Source organism: Chiloscyllium plagiosum, chromosome 9 (assembly GCF_004010195.1).
Source record: "Chiloscyllium plagiosum isolate BGI_BamShark_2017 chromosome 9, ASM401019v2, whole genome shotgun sequence".
Taxonomy (NCBI): domain Eukaryota; kingdom Metazoa; phylum Chordata; class Chondrichthyes; order Orectolobiformes; family Hemiscylliidae; genus Chiloscyllium; species Chiloscyllium plagiosum.
Genome location: NC_057718.1, coordinates 100,421,355 through 100,440,824, shown reverse-complemented (window position 1 = coordinate 100,440,824; position 19,470 = coordinate 100,421,355). Strand labels below are relative to the sequence as shown.

General features: G+C 45.0%; 1 protein-coding gene across 1 annotated transcript in view; it reads right to left on the bottom strand.

Annotated features, from left to right (window-relative positions):
* The window catches only part of ism1 (isthmin 1), a 77,719-nt gene extending 68,765 nt beyond the window's left edge, over positions 1–8,954 (bottom strand). The window contains exons 1-2 of the mRNA XM_043696868.1: positions 8,538–8,954; positions 5,474–5,653 (exon numbers count right to left, since the gene is read on the bottom strand). Coding sequence (XP_043552803.1) covers positions 5,474–5,653; positions 8,538–8,954 — 597 coding nt within the window. The remainder of the gene's footprint in view (positions 1–5,473; positions 5,654–8,537) is intronic.
* Between the last annotated feature and the right edge of the window lie 10,516 nt (positions 8,955–19,470).

The window sequence follows — 19,470 nt, the reverse complement described above, 5'->3', positions numbered from 1 at the left end:
AGTGTGGAACTCAACGGGCTGAATGGCTTGCTCCCACAATGTAGGGATTCTATGAAAAACGATGCTTTCAATTTAAAACAAAAATCCCACCTCTGCTTTCTGTGCAAAGCAGAAATAATGCAAAATCAGAAATAAAACCAAATTGGTAACTGCTGCAGATGGAATATCCATTACATAGTTCCTGTTTTCAATAATATATTCTGCACATAAAGGTACCAGTGGGGGCTATAGGACACTACTCCAGGTGACCATAATTCTAAAATGGTGGACTGAGCACAGCAGGGGTTGGGCAGCTGCTCCTGAGATTCAGGCTGATTTCTAGATTTACGTCTGGATTTCTTACAGTTATTACATTCCAGTCATGTAAGATCTTTATTTCGATTCACTTTCAATTCTCTTACGGTCAAAAATGCAAAACAAAACCCAAAGAAATACCGCACTTTTTTTCAAACGGAGTTCTGTTAATGGACCTTTTGACTCAAACTCTACTCATGCTTCGGGTAAGAAGATTGCCAGTTTGAAGGTTTGTTAGGGACAAATGCTGGAATCCAAGGCAAGAGGCTGGAAGAACACAGCCAGCCAGGCAGCATCAGGAGAGGCAGAGAAGTCCGACATTTCGGGTGTAACCCTGCTTCAGGACTGAGAGTTTGGAGGTTTACTCCAGAGATCTGAGCACCTTGACCAGACCGGGGGGTCTTCAAACTGATGTGGGGTCCTGTCGTCTGTGCCAGGGGTCTCTGGATAGTGACTGAGCAGGGCTAGGCAGGAGCAAAGTGGAGCTGTCATACTTGTGGCAGAGTGAGTGAGTGTGTCAGTTAGATGGATAGCTGGTTTTATTGAGTTGAAAAAGCATGGTACTGGAAAAGCACAGCAGGTCAGGCAGCATTCGACGTTTCGGGCATAAGCCCTTCAAGGGGAATGCTTGAAACGTCGACTCTCCTGCTCCTCGGATGCTGCCTGACCTGCTGTGCTTTTCCAGCATCACCCTCTTTGACTCTGATCTCCAGCATCTGCAGCCCTCACCTTCTCCTGAGCTGGTTTTATGATGCAGACACACAACAGCGTGGGTTCAATTCCTGCACTGGCTGAGGTTACGATAGAGATTCTTCCTTCTCACCTGTTGCCTGAGGAGTAGAGACCCTCAGGTTAAACCACCACCACTCGTCTCTATAATAAGGAAGGCAGTCATCTAGGAATAAGGTAATTTTGCTGACTATGTGAGCTGAATCCCTCCATGTGGGGGGCTCTGAATAAAGCAGTGAATAAATCACCGTGTCTGTAACTAAACAGCTTTCTCAAAAGCCTTATTAAATATCCTTTAAGTGCAGCTCAATCAATGTAAAAGTCACACAAACTTAGATGGGGAGAGGTGCCCATTCATTCATTAACTAATGAACTTGAGCAGACACTCCAACACAGTGAGGTCTGGAGCTGGTGGCAATATCGCTGAACTTGTACAGTAAGTCCCTGGGTTGTGACACAGTTCCATCCTTGAGACAAACTGATTTGCACTCAAGTCAGAACACAGTCCGAAACAACAGGCAGCAGTCATTCACGAGTACAGGAAATGATCATATGCCGGACCTATACAATTACACCCCTATATGAGATCACATCCGTAAGTCAGACGTTTATAAACTGGGGATCTCCCATAATCCAAAACCCCATCACTTAATATTCTAGGGGTCCATGGTGGATGGTGAAACTTGAATTCAACAGAAATCTGGGATTGAAATCTGGCCTAATGGTGTCTGCTGTAAATTGTTATTGAAGAAAAACAATTGGTTTACAAATGCTCTTGAGGGAAGAAACTGGCCCTATCTTTATCTGGTCTGGGCTACATCAGACTCCAGACCCACAGCAATGATCCTTAACTGCTCTCAGGGCAATAAAGATAGAATCCAAAGAACAGATTTTATAGAATCCCTACAGCGTGGAAATAGGCCATTCAGCCCAACAAGTCCACACTGACTCTCCAAAGAACATTCTGCCCAGACCCATCCTCCAATCTCTTCCTTGCAATCTTGCATTTCCCATGACTAATCCACCCAGCCTGCACATCTGTGAACACTAATGGGCAATTTCCCATGGCCAGTCCACCCTAACCTGGACATCGTTGGAGGGAAACAGAGCACCCGGAGGAAACCCACGCAGACACGGGGAGAATGTGCAAACTCCATACAAACAGTTGCCCAAGGCTGGAATCGAACCCAGGTCCCTGGTGCTGTGAGTCAGCAGTGCTAACCACTGAGGCACTGTGCCACCCTAAATTAAGAAAAAAAGAACAAGACAATGTCGCCAGGGAGTGCTGCAGTGCTGTACGTACCGGGTTTCTCAGATGAGTCATTAAAATGAGCCCTCTCAAATTGACGTGAGCACTGGAAGAGGTGGCTGGCGGTGGGGGAGGGAGATGGGGGAGGTCTCTGCAGAGTACTGGTCATTATTTATCCCTCAACTAACACAACTGAAACTGAGGATCGGATCGCCAACCCACTGCCACTTGTTGGAGCTGACTGCGCACAAAACTGGCTGCCAAGAACTCCAGTAACTACAGTAACTCCAAAAACTACAGTAACTAGTGACTCCAGTGACTCTAGCAGCTACAGTGACTCCAGTAACTATAGTAACTACAGTAACTATAGAAATTACAATAACTACAATAACTCCAGTGACTCCAGCAACTATAGTAACTACAGTGACTCCAGTAACTTCAGTGACTCCAGTAGCTATAGCAACAACAGCAACTCCAGTAACTATAGTAACTTGTGACTCCAGTGACTAGTGACTCCAGTAGCTACAGTGACAACAGTGACTCCAGTAACAATGACAACCACAATAACTACAATGATTCCAGTAGCTACAGTAACTCCAGTGACTCCAGTAACTACAGTGACCCCAGTAACTATAGAAATTACAATAACTACAATGACTCCAGTAACTATAGTAACTTCAGTGACTCCAGTGACTAGTGACTCCAGTAACTACAGTGACTCCAGTGACTCCAGTAACTACAGTAACAGTGACTCCAGTAACTATAGTAACTACAGTGACTCCAATGACTAGTGACTCCATTAACTACAGTAGTAGCTGCAGCGACTCCATTAACTATAGAAATTACAATAACTACAATGACTCCAGTAACTACAGTAACAACAGTGACTCCAGTAACTATAGTAACTACAGTGACTCCAATGACTAGTGACTCCATTAACTACAGTAGTAGCTGCAGCGACTCCATTAACTATAGAAATTACAATAACTACAATGACTCCAGTAACTACAGTAACAACAGTGACTCCAGTAACTATAGTAACTACAGTGACTCCAATGACTAGTGACTCCATTAACTACAGTAGTAGCTGCAGCGACTCCATTAACTATAGAAATTACAATAACTACAATGACTCCAGTAACTACAGTAACAACAGTGACTCCAGTAACTATAGTAACTACAGTGACTCCAATGACTAGTGACTCCATTAACTACAGTAGTAGCTGCAGCGACTCCATTAACTATAGAAATTACAATAACTACAATGACTCCAGTAACTACAGTAACAACAGTGACTCCAGTAACTATAGTAACTTGTGACTCCGAGCTGAAAATGTGTTGCTGGAAAAGTGCAGCAGGTCAGGCAGCATCCAGGGAACAGGAGAATCGACGTTTCGGGCATAAGCCTTTCTTCAGGAAAGTAACTTGTGACTCCAGTGACTAGTGACTCCAGTAGCTACAGTAACAACAGTGACTCCAGTAACATGACAACCACAGTAACTACAATGATTCCAGTAGCTACAGTAACTCCAGTGACTCCAGTAACTGTAGTAACTTCAGTGACTCCAGTAACTACAGTGACCCCAGTAACTATAGAAATTACAATAACTACAATAACTCCAGTAACTATAGTAACTTCAGTGACTCTAGTGACTAGTGACTCCAGTAACAACAGTGATTCCAGTGACTAGTGACTCCAGTAGCTACAGTAACTACAATGATTCCAGTAGCTAGTGACCCCAGTAACTACAGTAACTCTAGTAACTACAGTGACTCTAGTAACAGTGACTTCAGTAACTACAATGACTCCAGTAACTACAGTAACTACAGTGACTCCAGTGACTACACTAACTACAGTGACTACACCTCAAAAGCACTTTGTGGGCTGTGTAGTTCCTGACAGCATGAAAGATGCTGCAGCAAATCAGACATTTCTTTCTAGAGATTACACATTAACCAAATGAAGAATTGGGTAAATTTAATTAGAAAGAAGAGATGGCCTCAATGGTGTTGCATATTTCTGTGCGGATGGCTTCTAATCCAGCTGTGAGCAGAGGGAGATTTAATTATAGAACTGTTGCATAAATGTGGGTTTATACTTTTGTTAAGTCTGTTTGAAGAAAACGTTCAAAGAAAAAGAACAAGGTCCCGTAATTAGGATGTGATGTAATGCCTTCTCCACAAAATATGAGAACTATTTAACCCAAATTATTTCATTACACATGCTATAATTTCTGTTTACCACTATTTCCCTTTCTTTCTTGGCACCCATTGCACACATAGCTACCTCCTAGACTTCAGACGAAGGAAGACATTAAACTCTTGGACATCACATCCCAGTCATCTTCATGCGGTGGCTTAGAGCAAGGGTCCTCCCAATGGGGGGCTGGGGGGGGGGCCCAAGTTAAAATCTTGGAAGACCAAGTTCGGAGGCAGCTATTGGCCACTGCCGAGCTCTGGCTGAGTTCAAAAGCAGATGTACCGTCTACAGTTACAGTACCCACTGTCCCTGGTACCTCCCGCACTCTCTATGGGCTCTATCTTGCACCCTATACTCCTCACACATCCACTCTCTACCCCAGTCCCCCGCATACACAGACCTCACCGAGGGGCCAGAATTCAGTCACAAAGCACAGAAATGGGGCCACAGTGGCTAACAGTTTCGGAAGCACTCGCTATGAGGATGTTTAAGGTACAGTGCTCCACCAAGGAGATGTGTCAAAGGACTTTTCAAAGTAATTGCTTATTTTCATTAGACAGGTACACAATCCTTTATCCGAAATCTTTTTTGCGGAATATGGAGCGCCATTTTGATGTGCTGACAGGTGTCCTAACTCCGCACCCACTCGAACCACATCACTCAAATGTGACATGGCCCAGCATTGACAGGGGTCAATTGTGTCTCAGCGCTCATACTACTCACACATGGGTCTGTTGTGAGGTAATTCATTTTTCTTCATTTCATTGTGAAAAATGTCATTTATTCCGAAATCCGCAAAATTCCGAATTCCGAAAAACAACTGGCCCCAAGGGTTTTGGATAAAAGATTGTGTACCTGTGCTCTGAACAGTGACAACGTAAACTCTGCAACTTTAGTAACTTCATGGACTGAGAGAATCAGCAACAATGCTATTTCTCGAGATGAAAGAAGCAACGAGAAACTGCTGGGAAGGAATTATAAATAACACGCCAGCTAATCACCTGTGGGAAGGAGCACCTGTTTCCTGGGAGACAGGAGGTAACACTGCTTGATAACCTGCTGAAGACTGCTTGCAGAAGGAACATCCTGAAGTAAAGTGGTTTATTACAGGAAAAGCTGAACAGACAGCTGACCCAGAATGTAACCAGGAAAAGGGGAGCTCCTTCTGAGAACAAAGCGAGCTACAAATTTAAGATCTCCAGAAACGACATCCATGTTGGGGGTAAAAGAATCTTGAAATAACAGTAGCATCACATCACAAACTTGAAAGAGAGAAAATTGTATAAGAATCCAATACCAGAACAATTTAACAGCAGAACTTTGAAAAACAACATTGCACAAGGATTGAACACTGGTCATTTCCAGGGACACACACTGTTGGCTGGAATCATGCCCAGATTCCACCATTAATTGGATAATAGCCAGGTTGAGTTGCTTTATTGAAGTTGCTAACTTGAGGGCTCTTATTTTGGTTGCTACATGCAATGAAGTTTAACTTACTTGACTCTGTGTGAGATTACTTAATAAGTTGCCAAATTAAAGGTAACTTGTGACTTACCCAAAACAGGAAAAGGTGAGGACTGCAGATGCTGGAAAAGCACAGCAGGTCAGGTAGCATCCGAGGAGCAGGAGAGTCAACCTTTCAGACCTTTGATGAAGGGTTTATGCCTGAGACGTTGACTCTCCTGGTCCTTGGATGCTGCCTGACCTGCTGTGCTTTTTCAGTGCCACACTTTTCGATATTCACCCACAATAATATATTAATGGTAACCATGAGATCCTCAACCCACTCCACTCTGTAATCTCACTCTAGGAGATCATCACATCATCAACAACACAGCTCTTAATGTAATAAAAATTGTAAACGCTAGAGAAACTCAGCAGGTCTGGCAACGGTCTGTAGAAGGAGAAGAACAGAGTTAACGTGTCTGGACCGGTGTGACCCTTCTTTATCCAACTACGCCATGATGGACACCACATGTTGCTGCCCTCTGAGAAACTCTGACTAAATGGTTTATGTACTGATTTTTTAAAATCAGGGTGTCATCTTGACGAGCTCAGCAGAAGGGTCACTGGACTCAAACACTAACTCTGTTCCTCGCTCCGCAGATGCTGCCAGACCTGTTGAGTTTCTCCAGCAATTTCTGGGTTTTTTTCAGATCTCTAGCAACTGCAGTATTTTACATTGATCTGAATAGCTTGCAATGTACATACTCTGCAACAGGTCACTGGGAGATAAATAGATCCAAGAAAAACACACTGGAAGCTACTGCTGAAACTTTCATTCTGAGGTGCTGATAATATCTGTATCCAGCCCATAAATTACTTTGAATAACAAGAATGTAAGTTAGCTCGCTGAGCTGGAAGATTTGATTTCAGATGTTTCATCACCATGACTAGGTAACATGGTGATGAAACCTAGTCTCACCACTAGGTAGTGAGCCTCTGGTGAAACACTGGTGGCATGTCCCGTCTCTCTATTTAAAGGTCTTGGTTTCTTAAGGTGGGTGATGTCATTTCCAGTTACTTTTTTCCAGGGAAGATAGATAGGGTCGAAATCGATGTGTTTATTGATGGAGTTCTGGTTAGAATGCCATGCCTTTGGGCGGCACGGTGGTAGAGTGGTTCGCACTGCTGCCTCACAGCGCCAGAGACCCGGGTTCAATTCCCGCCTCAGGCGACTCTCTGTGTGGAGTTTGCACACTCTCCTCGTGTCTGCGTGGGTTTCCTCCGGGTGCTCCGGTTTCCTCCCACAATCCGAAAATGTGCAGGTTAGGTGAATTGGCCATGCTAAATTGCCCATAGTGTTAGGTGAAGGGGTAAATATCGGGGAATGGGTCTGGGTGGGTTGCGCTTCAGCGGGTCGGTGTGGACTTGTTGGGCTGAAGGCTGTAAGAAATCTAAAAAAAAACTGGTGCGTGTCTTTGTTTCACCTGTCCTGGGATATGTGTCCCCAAGAACTCCGCCAAAAACTAAAACACCTAATTGAAGTTTCACGCCACCCCATTCACTCCACCCAAGAATTCCTGAACATCATCAAAGACACCAAGATAGAAGAGGATGAAATAATGGTCTCCTAGGATGTTTCAGCCCTTTTCACATCAAATAACATCGACCTGGCCAAAGAAACACTAGCATCACTACTAGGAAAACCAGGACCACAAACATCGGACAGCACCAACTTTATCAGCAAAGACAACATCCTAAAGCTAGTGGACCTGTGCCTCACCTCCCACTTCACCTTCATTAACAAAACCTTCAAACAAGTGAATGAAGCACCTATGCGATCACCAATATCAGGGCTCATGCGGAAGCAGTAATTGCAGAGATTTGAACAAGCGGCCCTCCCATTTTTCCAACCCAAACTTTGTTGCGTGTCCTCATTCTTGGCCCAATCACAAAAGGAAACATCTTCAGGATAGTTATCCTGTCAAGCCCCCCTCACTATCTCATACATATGCAAATAAAATCGTTTCTATCCTTCGGAACTCCAATGGATACAAGGTAAATCTCTCCTCAATAAGTAACTCTCCAACCACTCCCGCCCCAGGAATGAATCAAATGAACCTTCTCTCAACTGTTGGCAATGCATTTATGAAATAAGGAGATCAGGAACTCTTCCTGATGAAGGGCTTATGCCCAGAACATCAACTCTCCTGCTCCTCGGATGTTGCCTGACCTGCTGTGCTTTTCCAGCATCGCACTCTTTGACTCGGATCTCCGGCATCTGCAGTCCTCACATTCTCCTAGTCTTATCTTCCTTACCCCCTTGCAACTAAACAACATTTGTACAGGTTGTTCTTGTATAACGCGTGTTTTGTCAGCGCGAATTGGCTATAACACAATTGTCGAATTGCGGATATTGTTTGGATAACATGAACTTTCTCCTGATTGGGTGGAGCAATTTTCCACAGCACGATTTCCTCCTGCGCAATTTCCTCTTGCGCAATTTTCCACAGCACGATTTCCTCCTGCGCAGTTTCCTACAGTGCAATTTTCTCCTGCACTATTTTGTACAGCTCGATTTTCACCTGCATGATTTTGTACGGTGCGATTTCCTCCTACCTGATTTACTACTGCATGATTTTCTACTGCGTGATTTTCCACTGTGCCATTTCCTACTGCATGATTTTCCCCTGTGCGATTTTCTGCAGCGCAATTTCCTCCATTGCAAATTTCCTCCTGTGCAATTTTCACCTGCCCAATATCCCACAGTGTAATATCCCCCTGTGCAATTTCTTCCTGCGCAGATTCCTCCTGCTCAATTGTGTACAGCACCATTTCCTCCTGCACAATTCCCTGCAGCGTGATTTTCCCCTGCGCAAATTCCCCCCAGCACAAATTCCTCCAGCGCAAATTCTCCCCAGTGCAAATTCTCCCCAGTGCAAACTCCCCCCAGCGCAAATTCTCCCCAGCGCAAATTCTCCCCAGCGCAATTTTATTCAGGTCAATTTCCTCCAGTGCAATTTTCTCCTGCGCCATTTTTCACAGCGCGATTTCTCCTGCAGGATTTTCCACAACGCCATTTTCTCCTGCAGGATTTTCCACAACGCCATTTTCTCCTGCGGGATTTTCCACAGCGCCATTTCCTCCTGCGCGACTTCCTACTGTGCAATTTTCCACTGTGTGATTTTCTCCTGCGCGATTTCCCACAGTGCAATTTCCTACAGCACGTTTTTCTCCTGCGCGATTTCTACAGCATGATTTTCTCCTGCGCAATTTTCTCCAACAAAATTTCGTACTGCATGATTTCCTCCGGCGCGATTTTCCAAAATGCAATTTCCTCCTGAGCAATTTTCCACAGTGCGATTTCCTCCAGCACGATTTCCTCCTGCACAATTTTCCACAGCATGATTTCCTCCAGCGCGATTTTTACAGCACGATTTCCTTTTGCGCGATTTCCTCCTGTGCAATTTTCAACAGCACGATTTCCTCCTGCGCAATTTTCCACAGCACGATTTCCACCTGCATGATTTTCCACAGTGCAATTTCCTCCTGCGTGATTTCCTCCTGCACGATTTCATTCTGCGCGATTTTCGATTTTCCACAATGCGAATTCCTCCTGCGCGATTTTCCACAGCACGACTTCCTCCTGCACGATTTCCTCCTGCGCAATTTTCCACAGTGCAATCTCCTCCTGTACGATTTTCCACAACACGATTTCCTCCTGCGCGATTTTCAACAGCATGATTTCCTCCTGCACGATTTCCTGCTGCACGATTTTCCACAGTGCGATTTTCCACAGTGCGATTTTCCACAGCACGATTTCCAGCTGCACGATTTTCCACAGCACGATTTCCTTCGGCATGATTTTCCACAGTGCAATTTCCTCCTGCACGATTTTCCACAGTGCGATTTCCTCCTGCGCAATTTTCCACAGCACAATTTCCTCCTGCGCGATTTTCCACAGTGTGATTTCCTCCTGCACGATTTTCCACAGTGCGATTTCCTCCTGCACGATTTTCCACAGCACAATTTCCTCCTGCGCGATTTTCCACAGTGTGATTTCCTCCTGCACGATTTTCCACAGCACGATTTCCTCCTGCGCAATTTTCCACAGTGCAATTTCCTCCTGCGCGATTTTCCACAGTGCGATTTCCTCCTGCGCGATTTTCCATAGTGCGATTTTCTCCTGCACGATTTTCCACAGCACAATTTCCTCCTGTGCGATTTTCCACAGTTCGATTATCTCCTGTGCGATTTTCTACAGATCAATATTCTCCTGTGCTATTTTCTACAGCGCGAGGTTACAGAGGAATACAACTGTTGCGTTATAGCAGAACAACCTGGACTCCCTTTCTAACTTCTTGCTGCATCCGCACATAAGAGCAGCAAAGGACAAAGAGAAAGTGTTTCGGGGTGAAAAGTGAAAGCGCATTCAGGGAGGATGAAAATGTTACCTCAGCTACTGCATTACAGATTTCCACACAATTTCAACGTAACATACAGAAATAAAATACAATGGGTGTGAACAGCTGGGAGTGAACGACCTTTTGGTCAAAATAATTTGTATTTATAAAGAAACTTTCACAAACTCAAAATATCCTGAAGCATTGAGTAGTTCACGGAGAGGTTTATAAAATCATGAGGGGCATGGATAGGGTGAATAGCCAAGGTCTTTTCCCTGGAGTGGGGGGGTCCAGAACTAGAGGGCATAGGTTTAAAGTCAGAGGGGTGTTATGGACTAGGCCAGGCCACTCAAAACATTCTTGAGCAGGCAGCCCCAGACCATAACTTTGCAATTTGTTTTGGTAAGTGTACAGTGAAAATTATCCAGAGTAAGATAGCTCGGTTGACTACTAGATTTTAAAACAGACAAAACATTATTCACAAAATTATACAATGAAACACAAAGAACAGAATAAAGAGTCCCTACAGAACTCAGCCTACCCAAACGAGGGTTAATTATGCTGTTCTGAATAAACACAACAGTCCTAATAAGCAAATTCCCTTTAAAAACCAGTATAAATGGAACACCTGCTTACAGGTTGAAGTTGAAGGGCAGAGAGAGAGAGAGAGCGTTTCCGCAAAGCTCCCTGTTGAACTTGCCAGTTCAAGACTGAACTAAAACTGCTCAGCTCAGCTAGTGAGCTGGCCAAGCCCCTTCTATTATACAGGTCACTTCTAAAACATGATCACTTTGGCCTGAAGTCTCATCTGCAAACAAAAGGCTTCTCAAAATCCAGTCTGTTCGGAGCCCGGCCTGGTTTATTGCCCCTCTGAAAAAAAATCAAGGACAGAGTATCCTTGAGTCAAGGAACAACTTCTAGAAATACAAAGGGACTAGCTTTGTGTTAGGGGAAAGATTTAAAAGGGACCTAAGGGCAACATTTTCACACAGAGGGTGGTGTGTGTATGGAATGAGCTGCGAGAGGAAGTGGTGGAGGCTGGTACAATTACAACATTTAAAAGGCATCTGGATGGGTATATGAATAGGAAGGGTTTAGAAGAATATGGGCCAACAGGACTAGAAAGGATATTTGGTTGGCATGGACAAATTAGTCTGTTTCTGTGCTGTACATCTCTAAGATTATATTTTGAAACACAGTTAATATTTCTAAAGTAGGAAGCATGACAAATAACTTGTTATAAGAAAGCACCAGTAACAACAATGTCTACATTGTATTTTGTTTCAAATTGGTGTGGCTGTATAGACAAACACTGGTCAGCACCACGGGAGACAAAGCCCCTGGTGTTCACAGTATCCTGAGACAGATGGTGGAACTCCATTTAATATTTAACCTGGAAAGTGACACTTCTGTTGCACTAAGGTATAATGCAGACTGTGTGTTTGAGTCCCAGGGACAGGACCTCAACTAACAGTCTTTTAACAGAAAGGCAAGAGTGCTCCTCAGTAAGCCCCAGCTGACATTTGCTCACCTTCACAATATTGCTGTGACTACGCATCAGCTCCACATCAGAATCCATTCAGATTCCCATTCAGCAAATGTCAATATTTCAGCCAGGCAGGAGACCGGAGCTCTACTGAGCAGAATCAGCTTCATCCCCATTCAGCTCAAATAATGCCTCTGCTTCAAATATGCTTCATAAACAAATGACGTGTGAGCTTTGGGTCAAAATTGCAGAAAATCCTTGTGACAACTCAAAGCCAGCAAGGTTGGAGTTTTCAACTGATCCACGTTACAACGGAAATGGCATTTACTCAGCCCTCGAGGTGGTGATGGTGAGTCACCTTCTTGAACTGTGGTAGTCCACTGGGGAGAGGTAGACTCACACGATGCTGTACGAAAGAGAATTCCAGAATTTTGACTCAGCGACAGTGAAGGGATGTTTCACGTTGGGATAGTGAGCGGCTCAGGTAGAATGTGGAAACGTTGTTGTTATTCTCATCCTTCCAGCTTGTCGAGGTCAGAGGTTTGGAAGGTGCTGTCGAGAAAATCTTGGTGATTTACTGTGGTGCATCCTGTAGATGGTACACACTGCTGCTACTGAGGGTTAGTGGCAGAGAGAGTGCATGCAGAGTGTGCTGCCAATCAACCAGGTTGCTTTGTCTTGAATGGTGTTGAGCTTTGTGTGAGACGTTGGAGCTGCACTCATCCAGGCAAGTGGGGAATATTTCTTCACATTCCCGACTTGTAGATGATGGACAGACTTTGGGGAGTTAGGAGGCAAGTCACATGCTGCAGAATTCCAAGCCTGAGACCTGCAGTATTTATATGGCTATCCAGTTCAGTTTCTGATCAATCCTAACTCCCTGGTCAATAATGGGGGTTTCCATGAGGGCAATGCCATTGAATGCCATGGGGAGATGATTTGATTGTTGGAGATGGTCATTGATTGACACTTTGTGGCACAAATATTTGTTGCCACTTATGAGCCCAAACCTGGATATTGTCCAGATCATTTGAACAAGGACTGCGTCAGTATCTCAATGCGAACGGTGCTGAACATTCTGCAATCATCAGCAAACATCCCAATCTCTGACCTTCTAATAGAGGGAGGGTCACTGATGAAGCAGTTGAAGATGGTAGGACACTACTCTGAGGAAGGGTGCTTCTGATGCAGTGGCAGTGTCCCTATCTCTAAGCCAGGTTCAAGACTCACCAGAGGTTTTACAAGAAAAATCTGGGCAGGCTGCTTAATAAAGAAAAGCATCAACACTGAGGAACTCCTGTGAAGATGTCCTGGAGCTGAGATGACTGACCTCCAACAACCACAGCCATCTTCCTTTGTGTCTCCAACCAGCAGAGAGTTTACTTCCCGATTCCCATTCCCATTTTCCGCTGGTGGATTCTACTCAGGCATTTCGTGATCCCAAAACTACAAGGAGCTGTCTGGGACTCTCTGGCATGTGACCTTCTGGGAAGTGACTGCCTTCCTGACTGCGTCAGTGTCTAATTAAGGACAGTGGGTGGGTTCCTAAGTGAGGGGGACTCAGAGGGCCCAGAGCTGGGAGAGCAGGGCACCAGTCAGGCAGGAAGGAGCTCAAAATGGAAGCACCTTTGGAAACATGACTAAAATTCCAAAAGTAATGAGGGAAAGCTGGTAATGTAATTGGGGTAGGGGTTAAAAACTCATCTGAAATTCTTGAAGCTCAGGTTCTAAGTTTGCTCACTGAGCTGAAAGGTATGTTTTCAGACGTTTCGTCACCACGCTAGGTACCATCACCAGCGAGTGTCCGGTGAAGCACTGGTGTTCTATTTGTGTGTCTTGGTCTTGGATGGTAAACTCCTGAAGCTGCAACTGGCCATGTCAGGCTCCTCACTGGAGCACAGAGCCTTCGGTTCTGATTGGTCCCTGTCTTGTTGCCAGGCGATGGCCCAACATGGAGCTGTCGGGCTCAGTCAGAGTTCAACCTGACTCATGGATGACTGAAACAGATCCCTCCCCACCTTCATTGCTCCTTATTGGCCAGGGCTGGTGTCTAATTGAGGTCGGCATCGACTCTCATCCAGAGGATTTCTCGGAGATGGGAACAAATCAGAGTCCCAACCTCAGCCTCACTCCAACTGATCTAGGTCCAGGTCCCCATGGGCCTGGGAAATGTCCATTGCTGAGAACCCAAACTCCTCAGTGAATATCCCTCCAAGGTCTTTGTACCCCTCCCTGAATCTGGGAATCTCCTTCAGACGTTACAACCCTCTATGATAACTACACAAATAATTCTGGCTTCCTGTGCTAATTGCTTCACCATTAATGCCCTTGGTTTCAGTTACCTAGACCCAACCTTTGCAATACACTCCTATTTCACTCCCTGCCCGTCTCTCCCCCTCTAACATACTGTTTAAAAATTACTTCTTTGAACCAAGCCCTATGTGGCCCTGTGTCATATTTTATAATTCTCCTGTGCACTACTTTGGGACAATCCATTAACTTCAGGGTGCCATGTAAATATATGTTGTTGTTGTTGAAACTGCTCTGAAGTTGCAACCCCCCACCCAAAAAAATCAGCCTTTGCAAAAAAAAATTAAATTCTCTGCTTTATACTTGCAAGGTGAGCAGGTCTGTTCACCACGTAGTTAGAGTGGTAAGGGTGTGGAATGCCCTACCTGCTAATGTAGTCAACTCAGCCACATTAGGGAGATTTAAACATTCCTTAGATAAGCACATGGATGATTTTGGGATAGTGTAGGGGGATGAGCTGAGAGTAGTTCACAGGTCAGCGCAACATCGAGGGCCGAAGGGCCTGTTCTGCGCTGTATTGTTCTATGTTCCAAGTCTTTATGACAGAACCTTTGTCCATTATTTTGTGTTTACTTGTTGAATCAGGGCATTACTGGCTGGGTCCAGTATTTATTACCCACCCCTAGTTGCCCCTTGGGAAGGTGGGGGTGAGCTGCCTCCTTGAATCGCTGCAGTCCGTGTGCTGTAAGCCGACCCATAACGCCCTTGGGGGGGGGGGATTTCCAGGATCTTGACTCAGTGACACTGAAGGAACGGCGATATATTTCTAAGTCAGGATGGTGAGTGGCTTGGAGGGGAATGTTCAGTTGAATCGCTGCAGTCCGTGTGCTGTAAGCCGACCCATAATGCCCTTGGGTGGGATTTCCAGGATCTTGACTCAGCGACACTGAAGGAACGGCGATATATTTCTAAGTCAGGATGGTGAGTGGCTTGGAGGGGAATGTTCAGGAGGTGGTGTTCCCATGTGTCTGCTGCCCTTGTCCTCCAAGATGGAAGTGGTCGTGGGTTTGGAAGGTGCTGTCTGAGGGTTTTTGGTGCATTTCTACAGTGCATCTTGTAGATAGTACACACTGCTGCTAATGAGCATTGGTGGTGGATGGAGAGTGGATGCTTGTGGATGTGGGGCCAATCAAGCGGGGGCTGCTTTGCCCTGGATGGTGTCGAGCTTCGTGAGTATTGTTGGAGTTGCCCCCGTTCAGGCAAATGGGGAGTATTCCATCACACTCCTGACTTGTGCCTTGTAGATGGTGCAGAGGCTTCAAATATTCAGTCGCATGGGCTTTGCTCCTAATGTGATGGTAAATCATAGCACAGCTGAGGACTGCACAATAACAGGAGTGTGTCATATTGCTCTCTATCTCTCATGAAATTTTGGACTTTTATAGCTTTCATACTCAGCAATAAAACACCAGAAATACAATGTTACAAGCAGGTGGAAGATTAGAAAGCACATTTCATTGCTGCATACAACACCAGCACTCTCCCTTAGGTTTCAAATCTCATAAATTCTAATGACATTATAAGTGATTAACTTAACAGCCAAACAATTTCCGAACAGTAACTGAAAGCTGGTGATTCTGATGTAAATGTGTTGCCTGCTATGAGTGTAGTCACTTTTTACAAAATATGGATAGACTTTGCATGAAATGATGTGCTTTTGATTTCCTTCCCAGCAGTTACTCAGTGGTTAACGCACTACGACTCATGCTATAACATGCAAAGAATTTGGCAGGAGGTCCCAAGGACAGGGAAAACATCGGATGAACTTATTCGTGCTACACCAAAGGTTCTGTTACATTTTTACAGATATTTACGCTCTGAAGTTTTTCTTATTTTTACCCTTCCAATCCTGTACTGAGGTATGAGTCCACAGGTAATAACTGCACCTCAGCAAAGTGAGCATCGTTCATCTGTGAACCTGTCAGTCCGACTTTTGAACATGTAGGGAAGCACGCTTCTAAACTGTCACCAATGTTCACACACTTACTCTCAGCAAACTGCAGTCACTAAGTGTGAGCCTTTTAAATGTATCACCCATGATAAATACAACGTTGAGACTAATTTAGCTATTCCACTCCTGAACGGTTAACTCTGCACTCGATCAGGACTTAAAGTTGGGAGGTCCCTGGTCTAAACGGCACATCACATTTCTGATAACTCAGTAGATCAATACAGAGTCTGTGTTCTAACCACTGCTGCTGCCTATCTAAGGTTTAGAGCGAGAAGTTTTGTTTATTATTTCAAGGGATGTGGGTGTCACTGGCTCGTCCTGTAGTTATTGTCCATTTTTAACAGCCTGGAGCTGCCTCCTTGAACCACTGCAGACCTTGTGGTGTAGGTAAATCCACAGTGTTGCTAGGGCGGGAATTCCGGGCCTTTGACCCAGCGACAGCCTCTCATTATAGTCTTTCATTAGTGCATTAACCAACAGCTTGTATTTATACAGGATCTCTAAACGCAACAAAATGTCCCAAGGTTTTTCACAGCATAATGCGGCAGATAGAGGGGAATAGTGGAACAGGCAAGACCATAAGACATAGATAACAGGAGTAGGCCATTCAGCCCATCTGAGTCTGCTCCGCCATTCAATCCTCAACTCCACTGTCCTGCCTTAAATGTAGGAGTGAATTGGTCAGAAACTTAGTCTGAGAGGTAGACTTTAAGGAGCATCTTCAAAGGAAGGGAGGTGGAGAGTTGGAGAAGATTAGAGAGGAAAGTTTGGGTTTCAGGATCCAGGCATCTGAAGGGAATTCATTCAAGATACGCAAAAGCTCAGAATCAGAGGACGACAGAGATCTCAGCAGATCACAGATGTAAACGGAGATGATAGAGAGAGGGATAATCAAAACGATGGAGGGGTTTAAAGATGAGGGTGAAAATTCTGAAATCGATTTGCTGCCCTGCCAGGAGACAATGCTGGTGAGGGGGGGGGGGGGGAGAGGGGCATGAACAGGACTTGGTGCAAGTACAGGCTGGAGAAGCAGTAAGTTAAAATACTGGCCAGGAGCTCACAGCAATTGTCAGAGGCTTGAATAAGGATTTCTGCATGAATGGGGACTACCAACCTAAAAGGAAGATGTCAAATTCAGCTGTACAGAAGGGCCAGTGGGGAGGTGTATGGACATTGTAGTAATGTGTGGTATACAGTTGTGAAGTCATTGGAGGTCTATAGCACAGACAAAGGCCTGTCAGCCCATCATGCCTGCACTATCAAAAACAACCACCTCACTATTCTAATCCCATTTTCCATCGCCATGGCCTTGTCGACCTTGACATCCATCCTATCCTGGAAATCAATCGCACTGCCACCAGGGAGAGTTTTTCCACCTGCTGGGTGTGTGGATCTGGGAGGGGATTCACTTTGTTGGTCAACTTGAGGTCACACAAGCTCTCCCAGACTGGGTCGAGGCTGTTCACCTGCTCCCAGACTGGGTCGAGGCTGTTCACCTGCTCCCAGACTGGGTCGAGGCTGTTCACCTGCTGGGAGAGAGCCAATCTTCCTTTTGATCTTCCTGCCATTCACCGTAACAATGATGTGAACCTCAAACCTGAGTCGAAGAACTTAGTCAAAACAGTCTTTCAGTTACTGCACAGACCATCCATTGCAAACACTTTGAGAAGCAACTGCTCCTTCCTAAACCAGGTAGCTGCTGTTCTGAAGCATCATGCTTTACAACAACCCCTGGCACAGATGTCTGCTGCCTTCCCAGCCTTTTCCTACAGCAACGGTAACTTTAATTGTCCAAAAGTGATCAGACTGGCTACCTGTCCCAGGCACCACATTGTTCTACCCCAAATCAGCCATCGTTCAAATGGATTAGTGATTAGTTAGCAATGACCTCTTACAAAACATCGACTTCACTGTGTCTGACACCTGCACACACACGACATGGGTGCAGGAGGAAAAATAAGCACTATTGCTCTCAGGTGGTAGTGGTGGGGGGGGGAAATAACTTTAAAAAAATAATAAACAGAGGTGTCAGACATCCTAATACACTGAGAGCTGCCTCTGAGGAGGCTGGATCAGTGAAAGTGAAAGACTCTCCACTTTTCTGCGTTGAGGGGAAGAGGAGAGGAGAGGAACTTCTGAACAGCCTGGAACCACCCAATCAGTCTATCTTATTTACTGATGTTGGTGTCTTCCTACTGAGGAGGAGCTTATTTTGAACTTTTGGTTTTCTTTTCAAAAAAAGACATAAAACATCAACTTAACCTGTCTGCACATAGAGTTGTCCAACTCGTCCATGCCGACCAGATATCCTAACCCAATCTAGTTCCATTTTCCAGCACTTGGACCATATCCCTTTCTATTTTATATCCATCCAGATACCTTTTAAATGTTGTAATTATACCAGCCTCCACCACTTCCTCTGGCAGCTCATTCCAGACACGCATCACCCTCTGCGTGAAAAAGTTGCCCCTTAGGAATCTTTTAAATCTTTCCCCTCTCACCCTAAACCTACGTTCTCGAGTTCTGGACAGCCCTACCCTGGAAAAAGACTACTTACTGAGACCTCAGAGACTGATGCTGATAAACGGAAGTATGAGGTTGCCACTTGTAACACAGTGCCAGCCTTCCAAACATGTGTGCCCAGCAGAATTCAGAACCTTACCAGTCTCTGAAACCCAGACCGTGTCCTGGATTGGCCCCGGGCTCACTATCTAGATTAGAGTAGTGCTGGAAAAGCACAGCAGGTCAGGCAGCATCCGAGGAGCAGGAAAATCCTGATGAAGGGCTTTTGCCTGTAATGTTGATTTTCCAGTCCCTTGGATGCTGCCTGAACTGCTGTGCTTTTCCAGCACCACTCTGATCTCCAGCATCTGCAGTCCTCACTTTCACCCAGGCTCACTATGTCTAGCCAGCAAGTAAAGTTCCTGCTACAGTTCAGTGCTGACGAACTCTGCATTTGGAATGACCCATTCAGAACAAGTCAGCATCCATTCGTCACTCGCTATCCTCCTGGGAGAAGCTCTGGGAATTCTGACTTTGACAATTGTCTTGTGAAAATGGGAGGTATGAGTCTCTAGAAAGCATCTACTCAGAAGAGCATTTCAAATCCAGCACACTGAATTACAGGCACAGAAACCCTGAACAGAACTCATTGCAAAACAAACATATTGCCCTATAATGCTGATCATTAAACATTGTCAGAAAAGTCAGTTAAATCACTCTTGCTCTCCTATTTACACGAGCTGGTCACACGAGAGCCACTTTCCAATCTCATTTCTTCTGAACTCATTCGATTTAAGGAACAGTGGGATTAATTGCAACAAATGGAAATAAACAATTGTGATAATGTATTTTAAAACACCAACAGATTTAATCAGTACATTTCTTTCAACGAGTCTTCAT